The sequence below is a fragment of the Patagioenas fasciata genome, chromosome 5 (assembly GCF_037038585.1).
Source record: "Patagioenas fasciata isolate bPatFas1 chromosome 5, bPatFas1.hap1, whole genome shotgun sequence".
NCBI classification, from domain to species: Eukaryota; Metazoa; Chordata; class Aves; order Columbiformes; family Columbidae; genus Patagioenas; species Patagioenas fasciata.
Window position 1 is genome coordinate 67,475,975 of NC_092524.1, and position 21,783 is coordinate 67,497,757.

Genomic DNA, 21,783 nt, shown 5'->3' on the forward strand with positions numbered 1-21,783 from the left:
CTCACATTTAAGTGGAACCTCTTTAAGTGGAACCACTCTTGCACTCCAGTTTGTACCCATTGCCCCTTGTCCTGTCACTGGTTGTCACCGAGAAGAGCCTGGCTCCATCCTCTTGACACTCCCCCTTTCCATATTGATCCCCATGAATGAGTCCCCCCTCAGTCTCCTCTTCTCCAGCGCCAGAGCCCCAGCTCCCTCAGCCTTTCCTCACACGGGAGATGCTCCACTCCCTTCAGCATCTTGGTGGCTGCGCTGGACTCTCTCCAGCAGTTCCCTGTCCTTCTGGAACTGAGGGGCCACAACTGGACACAAGATTCCAGCTGTGGTCTCCCCAGGGCAGAGCAGAGGGGCAGGAGAACCTCTCTGACCTACTGACCACCCCCCTTCTAATCCACCCCAGCCACCTTTGGTTTTCCTGGCCACAAGGGCCCAGTGCTGGCTCATGGTCACCCTGCTGTCCCCAGGACCTCCAGGTCCCTTTCCCATACGCTGCTCTCTAATAGGTCATTCCCCAAATTATACTGGAACCTGGGGTTGTTCCTGCCCAGATGTAAGACTCTATACTTGCCATTCGGTAGAATGGTGACGATACTTACGCTAGAGAATGACTCAAAGCTCTTGCACAAGCCAGAACCCATCTCACTTTTGCACGTGTATTTACATTTGCAGCACCAGAAATTGTTCTTTAGCACACAGGAACAAAATCCTTGATGCTGCAATGTGATCCATATGGGCAAACACACTTATACATTATAAGACTGAAAGCTGAAAACACTCAGGTCTCCTAAAGAAAAGGAATTATTTCATAATACCAGATTTCCATTCAAAATTGTTTGGTGGATCAAGTATCTCTCCGGTACCTCTCCTAAAGTCTTTTTCATTCCTTTCTTCCCCTCCACCCCCCAAAGGCATTTTGCAAAACTTTAAACCCTCAGACATGCGTGGATTCAGGATCTCATTGGTAAAAATCAGCATGAGACCAAGATTTTGGACAAAAGCAATACTTCTCCTAATTACCTGGACCCAGCAGCAATTTTGGTACCGTCGCTGTTGAAGATGACGTGGTTTGCGTTCGTGGTGAAACGGGTCAGGATGCCATCTGGAGCTCCTTCAGGGAACGTGTGTATCTGCACGGTGTTGTTCGATACCGCTGTGATCAGTCTTCCATTCTAGAAACAAAATCCATCATGATATTTGTTAGTTAAAACACATTGATGCCCATGGAATAAAAAAAAAATTGCTTTGATGTGCCTAATTTCGGGGCAGATTAACTTTAGTAGTTCCAAAAGAGGTCTGACAGTAGGAGCAGCAGGGGAAATATTCCTTAAAAATATACAGAAAAGTACAGTAATTTTAGCGCTTTATCATTTCAATTAAACTATTAAAAACTAGAAAAATATTCTCTTACTTTCAGTCCTGTAGAAACACACTGTTGGATTTAATACCAAAACTCCAGTTGCTTCAGTTGACTTAAAATTCATTGCGCCAATTGTATGGCAATTTACCACGCCAAGACCTTCCCGACCGATATCTTTACTAAAATAATGAATACTCAAAGTCCTAATGAAGTTCAAAGAGAACTATCCAACCTTCTTCTACACAAGCGAGAAAGCTCTTAGGGTAGGAAGAATCTTGCATCCTATTCCGATTAATCTGCTGCAGGATCAGGAGAGGGCACCCTCAGCCCGAACTTCTCCCTTAAATGCCACCATGGAAAGATGAGAAGTTCATGAACTGCAGCTTAGTTTTCAGAAAACAAGAGGCAGATGTTTAATAACAATGAATCCAGATTAAGAGAAGTGCAAAACAAAAGAAATAATTACCCTATGCTTGGAAAAGGAATATCTCTTCTTCAAGTGACAACACTATTCCTCGGTTGTACAGGGCAATATGTTTTTGAAATATATAAATAAATGCTTTATTTCCTTGAGGGCTTTTTCATTTGCATTTGGAGGGGTGTCATTTTTTCTTTTAAGTTGCCTAAAGTTCTACTAAAAATCCTGAAGACAAACAAAGCAGCAGCCAGTACAAAATAACCCAACTAAAGAAGAGATTTATTACCTAGATTAAATCAAGGTCTCAGAGTGGTTCCTCATGGCTTTTCATTAATAAAGAGTAATTTTTGAAATAAGATTTCCTGAAGTAATGTCTCACCAAGGGTTCTTAATCTCGCTGCTTAAAAATAAAAAATCCCTCTAAACCAAAAGCACTTTATAATACACTTCAGAGCAGAGGATTTTTCCTACTAGTGTCTTAAATTAAACCCGGGATTCTCCCTCCTCTGTTCATTAATAGTTTTAAAGATTTCTGGCTCTGCCACTGATTTGGTAAGAGAACTCGTTCAAGTCATCTCACTTGGTCTGTGAAAAGATAAGTAACGTGATGAAAATCAACAGCAAAACACTCTAAAAATCAATGATGAAAATAGGTTATACAGGTATTGAGGAATAGGTACATGAGGTATGCTAAAAAGGATATAAGAAAGAGGTTTCACATAACACAGTAGTTCTGAATAAGGTTTCAAATTATTATTTTTAAATATAATACATATATGTTAATTCTCATTTCCTCTTTCATACTCCTCCCCGAAGTCACAAGTAGTTGAAAAATCAATTTAAAAATTTTCCTTTATCACTGCAAAGTTAACGACACAATACCTGAAGAACTGATGTAGACTTGTGGAATTCCTCTCTTCTACAGTTGCCACAAAACCTACATTTTAGACCTGACGTATATGTTATACGTCATATAGCAATAATTGCACATAAAGGAAGTAGCATGAGAATTTCCAAATACATGAACATGCACAGCAAAAAGAATTCTTTTCAGTTATGGAAATTCATATAGGTAATGTATTTGCCGTCTTATTTACAAATAACTCCTGCAAGATACAGAAAGAGGAGCTGCCTTAATATTCAAACAGAGAGATCAGTTTATGCTTCAAATGCCAGTCAGAGCACGGAACTGCCCATAACCAGCGTTCTCACAAATTCCCACAACATATGACAGCGAGAATTCTGTTCTCTTCTGACTTTGAGGCACCTTTGGGCTAAACGTCACTTTTGAGAGCAAAATATCAAACCGGTTATAAAAAACTATTACCAGAGCACTACCAGATACTGACTTTGTGAAAGTACTTTTTGATTAATACAGATTATAATTCCTTGGACCTTAAATCAGGCCCACATAAAACCAGCTCTTGGCTCATTTTCCTAATACTTGATGATCACATCTTAGGCTGGGAAACATTGTAACTCATATTGTGAGAAAACACTGAAACGGCCTAAAAGGTTCACTGCATAATCAGCTTAATCTGCTGGGTTTGTTTCTCAGGAACGAGATCAAAGTCAGAAATGAGTATTAGTGATGTGAAGGAAGAGGAGGAAAAAACACAGAAGGTATAACGATACATAAGGAAATACGTATACAAATACATAGGGAATAATCTACAATCCTGTATGGGGTAAAATGAGTTGGCAGAAGAATTCTTGGTTTATATAAAATACTGAATTTAGTTAAAATATTCAAAAAGTCTGTCGCAACATATAATCAAGTAAACGTCTGTGTATTTCAGAAAATCATGTTTTCAACACTGCTTTAATATTTTCACTCAGATACATCCACATGCTCAAATTTAAATACCTGCTGCTCATTACACAATATTCAATTTATTTCTTCCATATATTGATCTGAAGATAAATATCTACATATTTAACATACCGTAGACTGAAATGCGCTACATACAGTATTATTCTCGCCTTTTTCTGTATATTGCCCCAGTATATGTTTAATGTCACCCACACAAGCAGCATCCCCGAGCTTAAAAATCCAACATCAACAGCAGCACGACACAACCTGGAGAAGCCCTGTTAACCACGATACCTTCAGCGCAAAAGAATAGGCCTTTTCTCCCACGTTAATGGACTTTGGATCATCATCATCCAGATTTTCCCAAATCCTGACATCTCCATCGCTGCCACACGTTACGATGCAGCTGCAGAACAACGCCAGACTTGTTAATGTTCAGGAAAGTGAAGGACTCCCACAGTGGCTTTCAATCCCAAAATGAAAATGCTACTGAAGCGTTAGGGTTTTTTTTTAAATGAAACACAATACATACGATGTGATACCTACATTTATCATATTTAGGTAACTTATTAAACATGGGGAAGGGGGAAAATCATGCCTGGTAGCATAAACACAGTGTTTTGAGTCTCCGATAACTACCCAGGCCTGGCACTCATCTGAACTGACCCTTAGAAATCACCAGTCAACTCATTTTTTTCCAGGACCTAGAGCGAATTTTTCAAAGGATTTAATTAGCACTGATTTCTCTAAGAACTGTGTATTTAATTGCTTCTTAAGCCTTTGAAAACTTACCGTACAGCTGATTACAAAGTTGAGGGCAAAACTCAGTGTTAGTGCACACTTGACTGAAGTTTAACAAGCTTAAAGTGTTCCAGGCCTACAGAACCCTTAACAATAATTAAGACGGAATTCATATTTACAGGAGTTAACTTTCACAATTTTAATGCAGTAAACAATAGCCTGAAGTCACAGAGCAAATATACATAAGTTTACATGGCATTTTTAATTAAAGATATCATGAATCTATAATCAAGCCTTGCATTCTCGTTTGCAGTTCCAAAAACAATCTAGTTAAACAGCAAAATGTTATAATGCCAGTGGTGAAGCTGTGATGTTGCTCTTAATTCTGTAAGGTCTGTATTTTGACAACACAACACTGTATTGATATTGAATATATTGATGCTGTGGGTCCAGCAGTAGTTGACCGGTGGTATTTGGCAGAGATGCTTGCATCCTTTTTTAAATATTTACATTGTAATGGCAAAGAAGGCTTTTTGTGGTTTTCAGGGATTGTTATTAGACTAACTTAAGAGTAGCCTTTGCATCAAGGTCAATGGACTACAGAAAAGAATAAGAGAATATGGACTTAAACCATACTCAATATACAACACTTACCTCTTGAGTTCATTTTGAGAGGGCATGTTTTCTGGTTTACCATTTATTTTTAATCAAAAATGGTTAGAGCAAATATTTAGTTTATATTGATACATTCTAGAACTAGTGCAAGAATAACAAGATAGCAAGTCCAATATTGGATTTCTCCAACTATATTTTTAATTTCTTAGTGTATATGTGAACATATTTTCTCCCACACTACATCAATTTCTGCTAGATTCTATGAAGTCACTCTTATAAACAGTGCATAGAGACTTTATTATTAGAGTAATAGAAAGGAATGTCCTGAGTTGGAAGGTACCCACAAGGATCATCGAGTCCAACTCCTGTCCCTGCACAGGACACCCCACAGTTCACACCATGTGTCTCAGGACGTTGTGCAGTCTCTTCTTGAACACTGTCAGGCTTGGGGCTGTGACACCTCCCTGAGGAGCCTGTTCCAGCATCCAGCACCCTCTGGGTGAAGAACCTTTTCCTAATGTCCAGTCTAAACCTCCCCTGGCACATCTTCCTGCCATTCTCTCGGGTTCTGTCATTGATTACCGTTGATCAGCGCCTACTCTTCCTCTGAGGAAGAATACACACATGTATACTATATATAGGCTTACACAAGTTAAATGTCAATCACTTCAAAATTCAGAGCATCAAAACATTTATCTCCCAGCCAATTCTCAACACAGGCAAAACCCAAAGGATTTTCCAGAGCAAACCAGGCCACAAATCCATCCCGGTACCCCCCGGAGCGGTGGCTGGTACAGAAGGGAGCACAAGCCCATCCTGTCTCCACCACCCCTCACCCGGGCTCTGGGAATTAGACTATTACCTCCCAGTGCCATCGAAGCAGACGTCGGTGTGTCCCTCGGTGTGGCCATACCGCATCGGCTTCTGTGCGGATGGCATCTTCACTCTCCCCTAGTTAAGGATAAAAGGGGAGAAATCATAGAATCATTTCAGTAGAAGAGACCCTCCGGATCATCGAGTCCAACCATAACCCAACTCTAGTGCTAACCTATGTCCCTGAGAACCTCGTCTAAAGGCCTTTTAAACCCCTCCAGGGATGGTGACTCCAGCACTGTCCTGGGCAGCCTGTTCCAATGCCCCACAGCCCTTTCTGAGAAGAAATTGTTCCCAAGATCCAATCTAAACCTCCCCTGGTGCAACTTGAGGCCATTTCCTCTCATTCTATCACTTGTTACTTGGGAGAAGAGACCAACACCCTCCACACTCCAACCTAATTTCAGGCAGTTGTAAAATTAAATTTAAAGGAAAAGCTTCCGAAGGAGCGGCAGAGGAAGGCCTGAGCTGCTGGGACACCCACCCCGGGGGCCGGGAACAGGGGCCCAAGGGGGTGATGTGGGACACAGCGCCCGCACCTCAGAAGGGCCTGGCGGGGGAATTAAAACCGGGTTACCCGGGGTGGGAGGGCCCGTTCCTCCGCGCCCAGAGCAGGCCAAGCCGGGCCCCACCGCCCGCCCGCCGGGACGATGGGGAGCGTGGGGACTCCCCAGAGCGGGGAACGGGCCCCGCACCGCCCGCCGGGACGAGGGGGAACCCGGGGACCGCGCCACCTCCCCGCCCGCTCACCGCGCCAGCTCCACCGCCCGCTTCGAGCCTTCCCGCGCTCGCCCCGCCGCGCCCTCCCCGCCGCCCAGCTCCGCCCCGGGGGCCGGGCCGGTCTCGTCACAGCCTGGGGGCGGGGCGGTGGCGCAGGCGGGGTTGGGGCCGGCGTCGGGCTCGGCCGGACGGCCGACCGACCGAAGGGAGAGAGAGGATGGCGGCGGCAGGAGCGGCTCCACAGCGGTTCCGCTCCGGCGGGTGAGGGGAGCCCGGGCTGCGCGCTGCCCCCGCGCTCCCCGCCGCCTGTGGGAGCCCGCGGAGGTGCCGCTGGCCTTTCCCTTTTCCCTCCTCTCGCCGCGGGTCAGGCCGCCCTGTCCGGCTGAGGGAGCGACTTGGGCGGCGAGCAGCTTCCCCCGGGGAGGGCAGCGCCATCGGGCGAGCGTAAGTTGGGATCGGGAGGAGCCGCGTCGGGGGTGGCGGCTGAGGCGGTGACACCCGGGGGCTGCGCGGACCTCGGTGCGTGTTCGCTTTTTCTGTGGAAAACTGTGTGTGGGTGCATGCCTGACGCGCATATCTTAATGTATACAGTGCATAGATATTTCTTGTATGCATATCTGTGTAATGGCAGGCACAGGAACGGCAGGGAAAGCCCAAATGAGGGTCAGTGCCCTTCACCCCCCACGAATCCACAATCCCCATCGCAGCGGAGTCCTGCAAGAGGGGCTGGGGGATGCTGGATCAAACCCATCCGGAGATCGTTGTGGTAATTATGGAATTACTCTGTAATTACAGCCGTCCCGACGAGCACGCTGGGTGTAGGTGACAGCGGTTGTAGCGATTGCTTTGCAAAAAAAACCCATTAAAGCTTTCATGTGCTGAGAAATAGGAGGAAAGCAGCGTGGTTTGTTTCCTGAAGGACAAAAAATGTTAGAGCTCGACATGCCTGAAATAAGGAGAAAAAAAATCAGAGTTGTCTGTTTTCCCATTATGTAGCTGTAATGATCTGGCCCAGTTTATTCCTGCTTGTAAGAATAATTGCTTCCAGGCAAAACCTTTTTATCTTCAGTTTTGCTCTGCAGCGGAGTTATCGGTGGTTGGCTTGAGCAGAGTGATTTATTTATATTGGAAATGTGGTCGGGCTCTCTGTAACAGTCACATTGTTGGTACTTTCATGAATGAGTAAGTGACAGGATTACAAAGCAAGCACGCTTCTTTAAAAAATAAATATATATATATATATGCTCAGATTTCATTGTTAAACCTCATGGATGCTGCGTAGAGACATGATTTCCATGGGTGTATCCTGACTTATTTCAATAAATCGTGATTTCTGGTGAGGATAATGTGTTCCAGGAAAATGATTGAGCTGAACTGCTTATCAGATGAGTGGGAAGACCAGGCTATTCTTACAGCAGCCTCACTGCAAGCTGCTGCCTGGCATGGAGACAAACACGTGTCAGCTCTATTTATTTTTTTTTCTTTATTATTTTAATTTGCAGAAACTCGCATACAAACTGCACCTAAAATATAAAAAATAAATAAAGGCGTTTTTAAGTTCGGTTCTATGTAACAACTAAATTCATCGTCCGGAGGTGCTGCCCTGCTGGGATAACTCTTTGGTTGAGAAGTGAATGAGAAAACTCAGGGGGAGGTTTTTCGGAGGGTGAGGGAATCCCGTGGTCATTTGGCCAAGGGGCTGCAAGGCTTTGTCACACCCGAAGTGGCACGGCATCGAACGCAAAGTCATTCTTTCGATCCGCTCGGGAGCTCAACCTGCTGCTGGCTTGAATTAATAGGTGTTGAGCGGCCGCCGGGCGTGAGCTGGGAACCGTGCTGCTCTCCCCGTCGGTTTCTGGGTGGAGCACCAAGCGTTGGTCATAGGCCATAAAGCTTCGGCTGGTTTAGTGCTGCCGCGGTTCTGCCAACGTCTCTGCCCTGGCACACGAGCAGAGTTGCGTTAAAGCAGTGGATATGAGGAAAGGATGAGGAAGCTGGGTCTCTCTAGCGTGGAGGAGACTGAGGGGTGACTCATTCATGGGGATCAGTATGGAAAGGGGGAGTGTCAGGAGGATGGAGCCAGGCTCTTCTCGGTGACAACCAATGGTAGGACAAGGGGTAATGGGTTCAAACTGGAACACAGGAGGTTCCACTTAAGTTTGAGAAGAAACTTCTTCATGGTGGGGGTGGCAGAGCCTGGCCCAGGCTGCCCAGGGAGGTTGTGGAGTCTCCTTCTGTGCAGCCATTCAAACCCGCCTGGACACCTTCCTGTGGAACCTCAGCTGGGTGTTCCTGCTCCATGGGGGGATTGCACTGGATGAGCTTTCCAGGTCCCTTCCAACCCCTGACATTCTGGGATTCTGTGATATGAGCAGCTCTCACCTCTACACCCGTGTCCACATCACTTCTACCACCTGGGTGTGAGTAAAATAGCTCTGGTGTTGGTAAGAAGCACAGTAGTTTACTATTGATATCTTTAAGCAGTCACTTTATTTTTTGTGGGTGTGATTATTGCTTTAATTTGCTGGAAAGGCCTCTGGAGTCAAGCTTAGGTATTTTTGGATGGTATCATAAATTAAAATAAACATAGTCAAAACTGAAGGAAAACGAGCTAAGACAGAGAAATTGAGACTTAATGTTATCCTTAATAGGTTGGGCTTTTTTCCAAAATAAGTCAGTAACAGCTTAACTTCAGTGGAAGGTCAGGTTTTAAAATGCAGTCTTGTGGCCAAAATCTAATTGGGCAAAATTAATGAAAACAGCATGTGACTGGTGGGATTTTTTTTTAACATAACTTTTATGTAAGTTGAAAGAAAAAAGAAAAAGTACTCCAGTTCATTACAGCTTGCTCGTCTTTTATCAGCTCGAGAAGAACATCAACTTCTTTAACAATTCCTAAACTGATTTGTTATTCTTCATGTGAGTCACCTTTTCTTGTTTAATTAGAGGCGTAATCCAAGCGGCACTTTGGCTTTTGTATACTCAGACAGAAAAGTTGCAAAGTACTTCCTTCCCTAGAAGGGTCACACGGTGTGGGGGCACCAAAGAGGTGGTGGCACCTCCACCCTCGCAGGTTTTCAGGGGGTGCCCAGACCACAGTGACAGCGGGAGGTGGCCTGGGGACCCCCCACCACCTTCTTCTTCATTATACTGAAAGGGACGCAGCTTGATGAAGAGGACTTGGGCTAGAGGCAAGGACCCAGCAGCTCAGGAGATAAATATCTAATTAAAACAATTCATTATTTACTGAATACATTTTAAAAAAGGTCTGTCTATACTTACGGTTTAGATTCACCTATTGGAGTTACTGGGTATTCGCTGCTGATTTAATTAGACATATGGCGAGGCTGTAGCTGCCTTATCAGAGTTGTTGCTTGCAGCCTACCTCTGCCTCCAAGGTAATATTGTTATTGCCTCCAAATAGCTACTAGATATTGCTTTCAGTTCAGGCTTGAAGGTTTAATGTTGAGGCATCGGTGCTTGAAAGAAGCAGCATCTCGTGCAGCCTGGTGAGGGACGTGCATCTGGAGGAGGGAGCTGCGCACAGTGTAAAAACACCAACAAAACCCTCCCAGCCCTCTGCTTGTCCTCAGGGACTGGAAGTGGTGACAGGGAACCTTGAACCACAAGCACGATCCCGTGGCCTAAAGTGAACTCTGCTCATCCCCGCGCGTTGTTTTATCTTTGCCATGTGCTGAGAAGAGTTTCAAGCATAAGGGTTTTGTCAGATCTGCTTCTGAGATGCCCCAGGTATCCCCGCGCAGAAGGCGGCTTTTGTAGGCAGGAGACTAATTATGTCCACCGAAAGGATCTCGGAACTGATGCGTGAGCCGTGCAGCGCTGGCCTCCTCCATTTAACCTTGCCCTGTAGGTAAAAGTACTCTCCGTGTTCCCTCTCTTTTATCCTTGCCCTGCTCTCCGGCTCTTTCCGCCGTTAATGGATGTGCAGTCCACGGCGTTTCCCTTGGATGTTTGCAGTGAAAGGAGTCGCCACGTTTGGCGGGCAACTCGAAATGCTCATACAGCACCGAGCGCCTTGATGCCTTTTTCTTACTGACACCGGTATTATTTTTGCCCCCCAGTTTATTGGTAGGGCTGTGATTCACGGAGCAGGAAGGGTCTGAAGGCACGACCCCTTATTGTAATGCCAAACAATGGGATTTGGGCACCTAAATGTGCTGTGGCTGAGCAGCGTGAGCATGAGGATGTTTGTAACACCTTTGGAAAAGGAGATTTTTGTCTCCTGAGTCACAAACTGACCACGGAACCATCCTTTTCCTTCTCAAGACCCGGCTCAAACCTGGCTTTAGGAGGATGACATCCCTTTTTCTTCGTTTATTCCATACTCTTTTCCCAGGTCTAGTGTGGTGTCTGATTAGCAATTACTGCTCTGACGTGGCAGGATTGGCGCCTGGGTTCCAGCCGCCGTCAGACCCCAGGGAACCCGCTCTCCGTGTTGCTGGCTAATGGTGCGTGTCTCCCAGCATCACGTGCTGCCTCTCCCGTTAAAGTCTCAGGGTTCGGGTACCACAAATGCTTCACGACAGAAGAAAAGTACAAAGGAGAAGGTGGCTTTACACTTAAATACAATGACAACGACCTGGAAATGACATAAAACCCTGAAATTATTTCAGTTGTGAGGCTCAAGTTAGGAGATAACAGGCCTTTTTTCAGCGCTTCTGGGTTTGGTGTTTTTTGCAGTTTTTAATTAAAAGTCCGTATTCTTGTTCCTTATACGGGCTGGATGTGCAGAATGAGATAACTGAAGGTTTCAAAAGCAATTACAAACCGTCATATCCTAATTTTTAAATACTTGACTTTGCAACCTCAATGATATTACTCTGTCCAATTAAAAATCCCATATATAGATCGTTACCACAGGATTAATCTGGAATAGCATTTTGTCTTCAGTAGTTACTCTGGGTTATCATCAGGATAAATGAAATTGCTTTTTACCCCCCTCTCTTTTAATTCAGTGCTCCGGTTTGTTTCTGGATGAAAAATAGAAACGTTACAGAAGCAATCAATGAGTCTTGATGTAAAAAAGGTGTTTGGGGTCTCATACACAACCGTTACCTTTCTCCTATTTGAATTGCATCCTGCAACGTTTTCACTGCAAAGTGGTTTGGAAAATCCCGAGAGACAGCTCTCAGGTCTGTGGGTTGTAAATAAGGGATGCAACGGCAAAAATTCCCGGGTGGAGGTTCCATCTGGGCTGTGTTTGGCCCACGGGAAGGTTTGGGCACAGCCGCCTGGTTCTGTGAGTGGAGCAGAGGCGAGAGCAGCCCCTGGGGACACAGAGCTCGTGTCACGCTGGCTGATCCCCATGATGAGAATGGATTGAATAGAGAGAGGAAGACGATGCCCTTTGCTTTTTCTGCTTAGTATTTACCATGTCAATTAGTTCAAACCCAAAAAACCCCCATGGAACGGAGGAGCTGAACATCATTTTGGTGCAAAAGCATCACTATTATGTGATGGGAAGTATTTCTCCATTCTGCCACAGCATATTGCTATCTATGTACCTTGAAAAAAACGCTGTTCTATTTTCAACTGAGGAATCAAAAGGATATTTCTTTTCTTTTTCAAAGCGCAACATTCAAAAGGAAACCTCTTATCATTTCAGAATTCAGTGTGCTTTTGGAAACAAAAGAGAATGAAATCAGCAATCGAAGGTTTCAGAGCAACGCTGATTTTAATAATGTAAACTTTCTTCTCTAATGAGTAATAAGCAGTTCCATCTTTCACAGCCTTTTAAAATCGCTTTTAGTATGGGACTGGATTGGTTTTAATCCTTTTCAGTATGTAAAGCCCCAGATATTTCAATCCCTTAGGGGCTCGGTATTTTCTAGCTCCGTTTGAAAAGGCAGAGTAAAACAGCTTTCAGAAATTGACGGAATCTGTGACTGATATAGTTTAATTTTATTTATTTAATTTTTTTGAAATCGAGAAAGTGACCCAAAAGTGTCAGTTAAGAATAAGATCCCTGGCATCCCACCCTGTGGATTAGTAGCAAACAGGCATATCACGTAGGTACAGTAGCTCTTTGTACTCTGACCTAGTTGTTTCTGCTCCGGCTTGTTCTTTCTCTAAAGGTTCTTTAAAGGAGATGCAGAATTTGCTCAATAAACAGCTAGGGCAGTATCACCTTCCACGTGAAGTGCATCCATATTATTTCTATACGTTTAGCAATTAATTCTCGCTATTGTCCTTTATACACCTGCACTGTTCTTGTGTTGTGTGCATCCGTAACTGCTCACTTAGTGTATTCTTTTGTTTTTTGTTTGTTTTTTTTCCCTTAGATACTTCCAGAAAGTGCCTCAAAGCTTCCTTATGTAGAAAAACCCAGCGCACTTCTTCCTGGCACCTTGTGAAGCAAAGCTGTCAAAATGGCAGAAAATAAGGACAGTAATGTTAAAAACACCGACGTGAGACCCAAAAGCAGCCGGAGCAGGAGTGCGGACAGAAAGGACGGTTACGTCTGGAGTGGAAAGAAGCTCTCCTGGTCTAAAAAGAGCGAGCATTGTTCTGACACCGAGACAGCAAGTGCTGCGGGAAGATCAGGGACTAATTTAAGGAGCCAAGAGAGAAAGTACAGCTGTTCCTCTGTTGAGTTGGATCTAGACCGTTCGTGCGGCCACAGGTTTTTGGGCCGGTCTCTCAAACAGAAGCTGCAAGACGCCGTGGGTCAGTGCTTTCCTATAAAGAACTGCAGCAGTCGGCACGCCTCGGGACTGCCGCCGAAAAGGAAGATTCATATCAGTGAGTTAATGCTAGACAAGTGTCCCTTCCCCCCGCGCTCGGAGCTGGCTTTTCGGTGGCACCTGATCAAAAGACACACAGCCCCTATAAGTCCAAAAGCGGAAGACTGGATAATTGCTGATTTATCGCAGCACGAGGAAAGGGAGGATCAGCTGCGAGATGATGAGGTTGCCAGCGGGGGAACGGACTCTCCCTCCCAGTCCTGTGACTTCACCGACAGCGGTTCCTCCAGGAGCGATTTGAGGTCTGAGTTGGTTACCAGCAAGGTGGGAAGGAGCAATAAAGAGGAGAGCGATATGGACTCGGACGATGAAGTTATAACACTGTGCACAAGTTCTAGAAAAAGAAACAAGCCCAAGTGGGAAACGGATGACGAGCTGCTGCGGATGGAAACGCCTCCAAAGTACCATACGCAGATCGATTACGTCCACTGCTTGGTCCCAGACCTCCTCCAAATCAATAACAACCCCTGCTACTGGGGCGTCATGGATAAATACGCAGCTGAGGCGCTGCTAGAAGGAAAACCAGAGGGAACATTTTTGTTACGAGATTCCGCCCAAGAAGACTATTTGTTTTCCGTGAGCTTCAGGCGCTACAGTCGTTCCCTCCACGCGCGGATAGAGCAGTGGAATCACAACTTCAGCTTCGACGCCCACGATCCTTGTGTCTTCCACTCTCCCGACATCACGGGGCTCCTAGAGCACTACAAAGATCCGAGCTCCTGTATGTTCTTTGAGCCGCTTTTATCCACTCCGCTAAACAGGACTTTCCCGTTTTCTCTTCAACATATATGTAGAACGGTTATTTGCAACTGTACGACTTACGATGGTATCGATGCGCTTCCCATTCCTCCATCGGTGAAGCTGTATCTGAAGGAATATCATTATAAGTCAAAAGTTAGAGTACTCAGGATTGATGTACCAGAGCAGCAAACCTAGAAGATATTTTTATGAAAGAATGAAATTGTCTCTAAACAAATAGAATGTCCAGTCTTTCTTCCTTCTAGGGATTTTTTTTAATAGCAATTTGATTTGTCTGCAGATTATTTGCCTCCCAAACTAGCCTCAGTCTAAGGGTTTTTATCCAAATGTATTTGAGTCTTCCCAGGTCCTTTTTTAGAAGTTATTTTCATTGTGGGCTTTTGGTACTGTTCCCCAACTCGAGTTTTATGGAATTTCGGGTAGGCTTTCTGGTATTTCTATAGATGGATAGTCTTTAGATCTAAAAACCCTAAAATCAGTTTTGAACTTGATCTGTCTTTTATATTGTAATTTCCATATGTGGCTGACATGTTTGAGAAAATGCACTGTTAACTAAAGATTGACTCATCTGTATTTTCTGCCTTTCTTTAAAAATGAGTTCTCTACCTCTCGTGTGCGTGTATGTGTGTCCGTCCATATCTAATACACTCAATTCATCAGTCTATTTCTAACATGACTATTCCCAGCAAAATGAAGTTTGAAAGAGGATATGATCTTTCTATAAATACATCAGGGGACTAAACGCCGGGGAGGGGAAAAACAATTCAAGTTAAGCACAACACTCAGGACGGGAACAAACGTGTATAAACTGGTCATGAAAGGATTTTGGTTGGAAAAGAGGAGGACTTGTAACCGTCAGAGCAGCGGCGTTCTGGAACAGCTTTTCATTTAGTATAATAGCAGTAAAAAGCAAATTACTCATAAACTGGGATTTGATCAGTGTCTGGAAGGGATAATGATATAGTTCCTTGTGATAGATGGGGCTTGGACTGGGTAACTCTATTTCTATGTTACTATTTCATTATACGAAATACCCAGTTTTCACTAGAGGAGCTGCTGCTTAGGAAATGATAAGTGGGAGGGTGAGAAAGAAGATATTTCCTTAAAAATCCACTTATTAAACTATCCAATCTTGCATGGTTGATCCTGAGCTGATAATGAATAACTTTCTCACTTTGTGAGTAGGAGGGTTATTTTTTTTTAATGAGTGTAGATGAAAACAATTGTTTTGAAGTCTGCAGAGTTTTCTTGCAATATGGAGCGTTTGGTCGAATGGCCTCCTGCCAAATTCCGTGTCCGGGAAAACTATGCATGGATAATGCTCCTAAAAGCATTGCTTACATTACAGGGATAGGCAGCTCTGCTGCTGAATTGTTGGTGGAATCCCAGTGAGACTCAGGCAAGAAACTCAGTTGTTTTCCGAAGTGGTGGGTGCAGGAGGGACCTGCGGTTCTGGTTCTGTGCCTGGGGGGACTTGATCTCCTCTCCAAAAACCAGGCCCAGAACCACTCTGCCAAAAGTCCCTGAGAAGATATAATTGTGATTACAACCACCACGCAGTTTCCTCTCCTTTGGTCACAGGGAATGTTTTGCGTCCTCTCAAAACGCTTTTGAAACTGAAGAATTAGAAAATGTGTTTAATTCATGCATGTAAAAGACCTTATGAAAAATCAGCCGTTACCTGGGTGGGTAATGTGAGCAGGTGGGAACCATAGGGCACAGTGCCATAGCATCTCGCTCCCAGATTCGAGACTAAGACTAAGCAATATTTCTATTTGAATCTTTAATTTTACCCTGCACAGAATTTGTGGAGATCAAATCCATCCTGTACCCTGGATACTCAGGAGTTACCAAGGAAGTTTTGCCATGCAACTCCACTTGGGACCTGCCACCCCATCCTTGTCCGCCGCAGCAGAAAATCCCCTTAATGTGAAACTGCTGTCACTGGGATGATGCAAACAGATTTCCGGGGACATCTGCCCGTTTGTTTTCGCTGTGTTTTAAATAGGTTTCGACCCAAAGTCTCCAGGGAGGAAACACTAACGCATCGATCTGTCGCATCGCTCATGGGTGAATACGCCACGGCACAAACTCTCGGCTGCTATAAGGCAGCGTGGCTTTATTGATACGCCTATAATGGCTTATACCAGCTGAGATTCTCCCTCCTCCAGATGCAAATGATAATTGTATGACTAATGCCAGAAAAATTACCCTTTTTTCCTGTCATCTTTTCCCTGTGCTGCTTCCATTCAACTGCCGCCGCCTTTTACATAAACCGTATTTTATCAAGGGCAGCTTCATACAGTAAATCTCTTTCTGCTTCTATCTGTCACTGCCTTTTTCCAAATAGAAAGTGAAGGAGTGGCAGGAATCGCCTTTGCTCGGCTCTTTGACGCTGTGCCTGTTGTGGTGGAACGATGGTTTGTACATTGAGAATAGTATCCATTTCAAATTCGACTTCACAGAGGGTCGTCAGAGATATTTGCAGTCTGCTTGAAGAAAATTCTCTTTAGAAGCTCTTAATTAGGGCAAAAAGCTCATAATTTTACATAGCGATTGGCATAATTATTATAATTTTGATTACAAGACCACAAAAATAGATTTAAACCGAAAGGCGCTATTGGTTTGGAAGTTTGCGAAGGCCACAATATCTTTCAAAATCGGCAAAGGTGTTGTCTCTTCAAAATGAAAGGCATTGAAAACCTTTTTTGGGGTATAGTTCCCCAATGTGCTGTGTTTTCGGTGTCATTCTGCAGGCAGCCTACGTTGTTTTGACTTCATTTGATGCATCGCTTACCCCAAAAATGTCTTGAGCACTCCAATTTTAGATCTTTGTAATATAGCAGTTGAGGGAAGAAGGTGCGGCACATAAAAATAGTGCTGTGGGCCAGATAAGTGCATTTATTTAGAGAAATCCTGTGTAGAAAGTATCAATGAATGGGGTTTTGCGTAGGTTCACCCAATTTTTTTCTTGTTCTGTTTTTCCAGATCATACTCGTGTGACATTTGTACCTGTTGACATTAAGTTGTGTGGATTAATACATGTGCAGTCCGTGAAAGATCCATTTCATGATTTTTTTTAATGAAACATGAGAACACGAAGTCTATTTTGCTTAAATCCGTGAACCCATTTTTCTCTTTCTTCCTTTTCATAAGCCTTGTAGAAATTAATTTTACAATGCGCTAAGAATTGTCATCCTACAGTTTTCCTGTCCCTAAGTCTTCCCAGTGCTGCTCACTCCAATGACACTCAATAACTCCTCACATCTGAAGTGTGAGCCCAAGATAACCAAGTCTTGAAGTTCAATGTTGAGCCCTCTAAAAGAAAAATCACCTCAGAAACAGGGGAAGAACTTCTATTTTCTAAGCCCAAGCTCTTGAGAGACAAAGATCTCAAGTTCCTGGGGGTGAAGATGAAACGTGGAACACGGGAAGGGTGGAGATGTGTGGAAAATACACATGTTCAAGGCTACGTGGCCAAATGAGGGTGTAATCCAAGGTGACCGTGGCCACAACCCTTTCTTTTGGGGGACCCAGGAGGTTTTGCATCGGGAATCATCTCTCCATGATGTGGTTTGCATTGTTTTGAAGGTGGTTCCGTAGGAGCACAGTAGAAACGCGGCGTATTGAATCAGTGTAAACAGCTTCTGATAAGAAAAAAGAAGTTATTTTGATAAATTGTTTTGATATAAAGGGGCGGAAAATGGTCAGGCTCTTGATGCACGCTGGCACAGAATTCCAGAATCCCAGAATGTCAGGGGTTGGAAGGGACCTGGAAAGCTCATCCAGTGCAATCCCCCCATGGAGCAGGAACACCCAGCTGAGGTTCCACAGGAAGGTGTCCAGGCGGGTTTGAATGGCTGCACAGAAGGAGACTCCACAACCTCCCTGGGCAGCCTGGGCCAGGCTCTGCCACCCTCACCATGAAGAAGTTCCTTCTCAAATTTAAGTGGAACCTCTTGTGTTCAAGTTTGAACCCATTACCCCTTGTCTTACCATTGGTTGTCACCGAGAAGAGCCTGGCTCCATCCTCCTGACACTCACCCTTTATATATCTGTAAACATTAACGAGGTCACCCCTCAGTCTCCTCTTCTCCAGCTCCAGAGCCCCAGCTCCCTCAGCCTTTCCTCACACGGGAGATGCTCCACTCCCTTAATCGTATATACAAGCTATTGGTACTAATTATGTTATTCGGAGTTTGCTTTTACCCGAAGTGACTTTTTGCAGCTCTGAGCAATGTCGGTTGTCGGCCCAGCGCCATCAATACGGAGCAACCTCAACTCCATCAGATCCATTGATGGGTTTGGGGTAGTTTGCGTGTCCGATAATTGGGAGTACACATTTCTTCTTGATTTTCCTGTTGTCAGCACTTGCCTTGATGAAATCGATGGCGCATTTGGAGCACAATCTGTGTATCTGTAGTGGCGTATCCAACTTAAACCAAACAAAACCCCTAGTGATAATAATTTAAATACTTTCCTTTTAAAGATGCTGGTGTGCTTCCAATATAAAGAAATCCTCATATGATGCAGCCATACGTGGCCTTACTGTAAAACTGACATGCTCTTAAATAATTAAAAAGGGGGATACTTTAATATGGAAAAAGGCTGCTGGAGGAAGGAGGTTAAAGGAAGCTTTTAGTCATCTCTAAGGTTAGATTTATTGATCTAGTGATCAATCCCTTTCTCTTTCCTGAATTTAAAGCTAATGGGAGACTGTGGTCAGAGATGAGTGGCTTTTAGTTAAGGTTTTTGACTCTTATAAATAATACAACAAATGTCCTAGTAAGTAATAAGAAATAAGATACTCGCTCATTCTTTTTAAATAGAACAAATGTGGCAAACAAGACTCAGCTGTAATTTTTGAAGTCATTTATTAGACAAATGGCTCTTCTCTACTTCTTTTACAAGAGAGACATAAACCATTATATTATTTATTCATGAATCATAGCCATTAAGACGATAAATCAAATTATCAGCTTCCTGTCTCTCTCCAGTTTTAATCATTTTTTATAGTTCATGCAATATAAAGACAGCTTCCTTCCTATGAAACAAGAGACCTTCAGAGACCTTTTTATTGTAAACGTACATTTCCTTCCCATTTTTAAGTATATCCTAGTGATTTTCACTGTCAATTTTATCTGCAATAAAAATCCAATAAGGAACTTGTACATTGATCCAATATAGCAAAGTTGGCTATGAAGTGAGTGATTTTGGTTAACCTCTGAAATAACGCAGCACTGGAAAACGCGGTTAAAGGGTATTTTTCTTCCCACCGCCCCTAAATGTCCATGGTAGTATCATACATTTAATAGAGAGAAATCTCGACACGAGCTCGCACACCGATAGCAGGACCTTTCTCAAAATGTTTAACATGAGCTCTGGTGCAGTGTGGCTTTTAAAATACATTTAAGCTCACTTTTTTTTTGCTATATTCACATCACCAGTGTGTCTTTTCCTCTTCCCACAAGGCAGGAAAGCTCCGGTTGCTCCATCAGAGTTTCTCGCCTCCTTTCCCTACTTGTTTGCCATCCGCTTCAGCATCCAAACCAGGCGCAGGACGAGCGTGGCGTGGGTGGAGAATTTGTCCATTCAGAAAGAAACGCGCATCGATTTCCATTCCCGATGGCCAACTGGTTCTAAACCCGATGGTCCTTGTTAAATCCTCCTCTCAGGAAGCGCCGGTGAGGTCAGAGTTACCGGGGACGGACAAGGAGCCTCTGTCTGCATCCTTAGAAACACTCGTCTGCGCCACAGTGTAAAAATCAATACTTGTTTACTCAACTCTATGAATAATAGAGTTTTGAACGTAAATATATCATTTATGCATTGCAAATCTATAGCGTGGGGGCTGACGGGAGTTGCAATAACTTCCCCACGTCCGCTTTTAAGATCCCCTGGGTGTCTGAGCGATGCGTTATCTGGCCAAAAGGCACCGTCAGCCCAGCTCCTTACGAACACCTTCCTGCGGGGATCCTCAGGGTCAGAGGAGTCTGCGAGTGCCCCCTTTTATTTCTATTTGTTTATATTTTATCCCTGGAGAGCATCCCTTGACCAGCGTGTGTTTGGGACCGGTCAGCGGGATGTCTGGATCAGCGAGCAGAACTCCTGTGGTTGCCACAACACAGCCACAACATAATTAAAAGCCCTAGCAGGCTTGTTAGCCTGTTAAGGATGTCTGGAGCCAAAGCCAGGCTCATTCTGCTAAAGCTGGGCTTTGTTAATACCAGTCCCTCTTCCGCTGCGGAGACAGGAGGACGACAGCCTTGCGGGGCAGCGCATCTCTGCCTTCTCACCGTAGTGGTGCTGCATTTTTGCAAAGAATGTGCCCTGTAAAAGCCAAAAACGTTTGTCTCCCCATCCTCTTCCTTACGCTTGTGGCTCTCGCACATCAAGATGATGCAGCAGGAGAAACGCCGGGCTCCTGTTACTGTAACCCACCGGCACAAAGCTGGACCAATTTAAGAAATATTTGAATCAAGCTGGGAGGCAGGATGCTCTGTTGGCTATCTGGAAGCTCTTCCATCTTATTTTCCTTATATTTCTTTTTAATTCATAAGGGAGAAAATACAAATCTTAGTTTTTTCTTAAGTCTCATGTTCAGCCACAAGATAAGAGCATCTCTGAGTTTGTCTCAGTTGAACAGGTTAAATGCCAGACCTTCTTTTTAATGCGTGTCAATCGGAATAGACGACAACCCCTTGCTTGTGCTAACATGGGGGTTTTTGTTTAAGGAAAAGGCTGAGCTTGTCCTCCGTAGCGGTTGTGTGATTGTATTTCTAGGTCAGGTCTTTATGTGTAGTCACATGAAGCTTCAATTTGGACAAAACACCCAGTAAGGGTCTCGACGCTTGATGCTGTTATGATTAGAAAGTTGTCTAATCAAATTTTGTTTCCAATTAAAAAAAATTGGATTAGCTCTCAGACTGAGACCTTCGCTGTTATTTTTAGTGTACAACTAATGAACCCCTGAAAATAGAGTGTATAATGAAAATACGGTGATTGGTTCTGCTGGGATGGTTGAGAAAATACATTAGCAGATCAGAAAGGGTAATAAATCTTCTGTCACAACCTTCCTCATTAAACTAGATAATTTGAAATTGCCTCTAGTGTATTAAACAGTTCATTAGTTTGTAGGGGAGAAACACGCAAGACAAAAGTGTAGTGTTCTTTTAATTGATATCCAAGGTTGAAAATCAAGTAAATTCAGTCAAGAAAAATCAATCTGAGCACTGGCCGTGTTGCTATAGAACTTGTTTGGAGCCATCAGAAACATCGCATCCTCTGACCTGGGGGAAGGAGGGAAGGTCTGTAGAAAATATTGAGGGGAGAGCGGGGCAGGGAATAGTTCAACTGAACAAGAAATAGTGTTTTCTTTACTTTATCAGCACCTTAATATTATTCCAGGGGAATCTAATGCTTCAAACTGGCAAAAGTGCTGTCAGCCCAAGGAAAGGGTGTTGGCAGGAGCACAAAGAGTAACCAGAGTGGGCAATTGGAGCAAAAAAGGGGAATTTGGGGTGACAGCTGAACCAAGAATGGAACCCAGTGCCGGGGGGCAACAGAGCCTGCTGTTGTGTGCCTGGCTGTGCCCTCCCATCAGCAAGAATGGGAAATCTCCACCCTGGTGTTTCTGGCAAGGAATATGTCTTGTGTGATCCTCAGCTTTCCCAGAAATTCCACATTTTCCAGGTCACCTGGCAAGCTGGAGGCTTTTCTTGTT

General features: G+C 44.1%; 2 protein-coding genes across 5 annotated transcripts in view; one reads left to right on the plus strand and one right to left on the minus strand.

The window, feature by feature from the left end:
• The window catches only part of WDHD1 (WD repeat and HMG-box DNA binding protein 1), a 30,911-nt gene extending 24,262 nt beyond the window's left edge, over positions 1-6,649 (minus strand). For both annotated transcript variants that reach the window (XM_071809797.1, XM_065839750.2), the window contains exons 1-4: positions 6,568-6,649; positions 5,807-5,895; positions 3,883-3,994; positions 1,018-1,169 (exon numbers count right to left, since the gene is read on the minus strand). In XM_071809797.1, the coding sequence (XP_071665898.1) occupies positions 1,018-1,169; positions 3,883-3,994; positions 5,807-5,883 (341 nt within the window). In that variant the 5' untranslated portion in view covers positions 5,884-5,895; positions 6,568-6,649. The remainder of the gene's footprint in view (positions 1-1,017; positions 1,170-3,882; positions 3,995-5,806; positions 5,896-6,567) is intronic.
• Positions 6,650-6,688: 39 nt separating this feature from the next.
• On the plus strand, positions 6,689-14,665 carry SOCS4 (suppressor of cytokine signaling 4). 3 transcript variants are annotated; one of them, XM_065839176.2, is made up of 2 exons: positions 6,689-6,981; positions 12,840-14,665. In XM_065839176.2, the coding sequence occupies exon 2, from the start codon at positions 12,927-12,929 to the stop codon at positions 14,235-14,237; it is 1,311 nt and encodes a 436-aa protein (XP_065695248.1). In that variant the 5' UTR covers positions 6,689-6,981; positions 12,840-12,926; the 3' UTR covers positions 14,238-14,665. The 3 variants fall into 3 exon arrangements, with proteins under 3 accessions (XP_065695248.1, XP_071665900.1, XP_071665899.1); XM_071809799.1 differs by having other exon boundaries at positions 12,850-14,665; XM_071809798.1 differs by lacking the exon at positions 6,689-6,981 and adding an exon at positions 7,036-7,056.
• Positions 14,666-21,783: the final 7,118 nt, after the last annotated feature.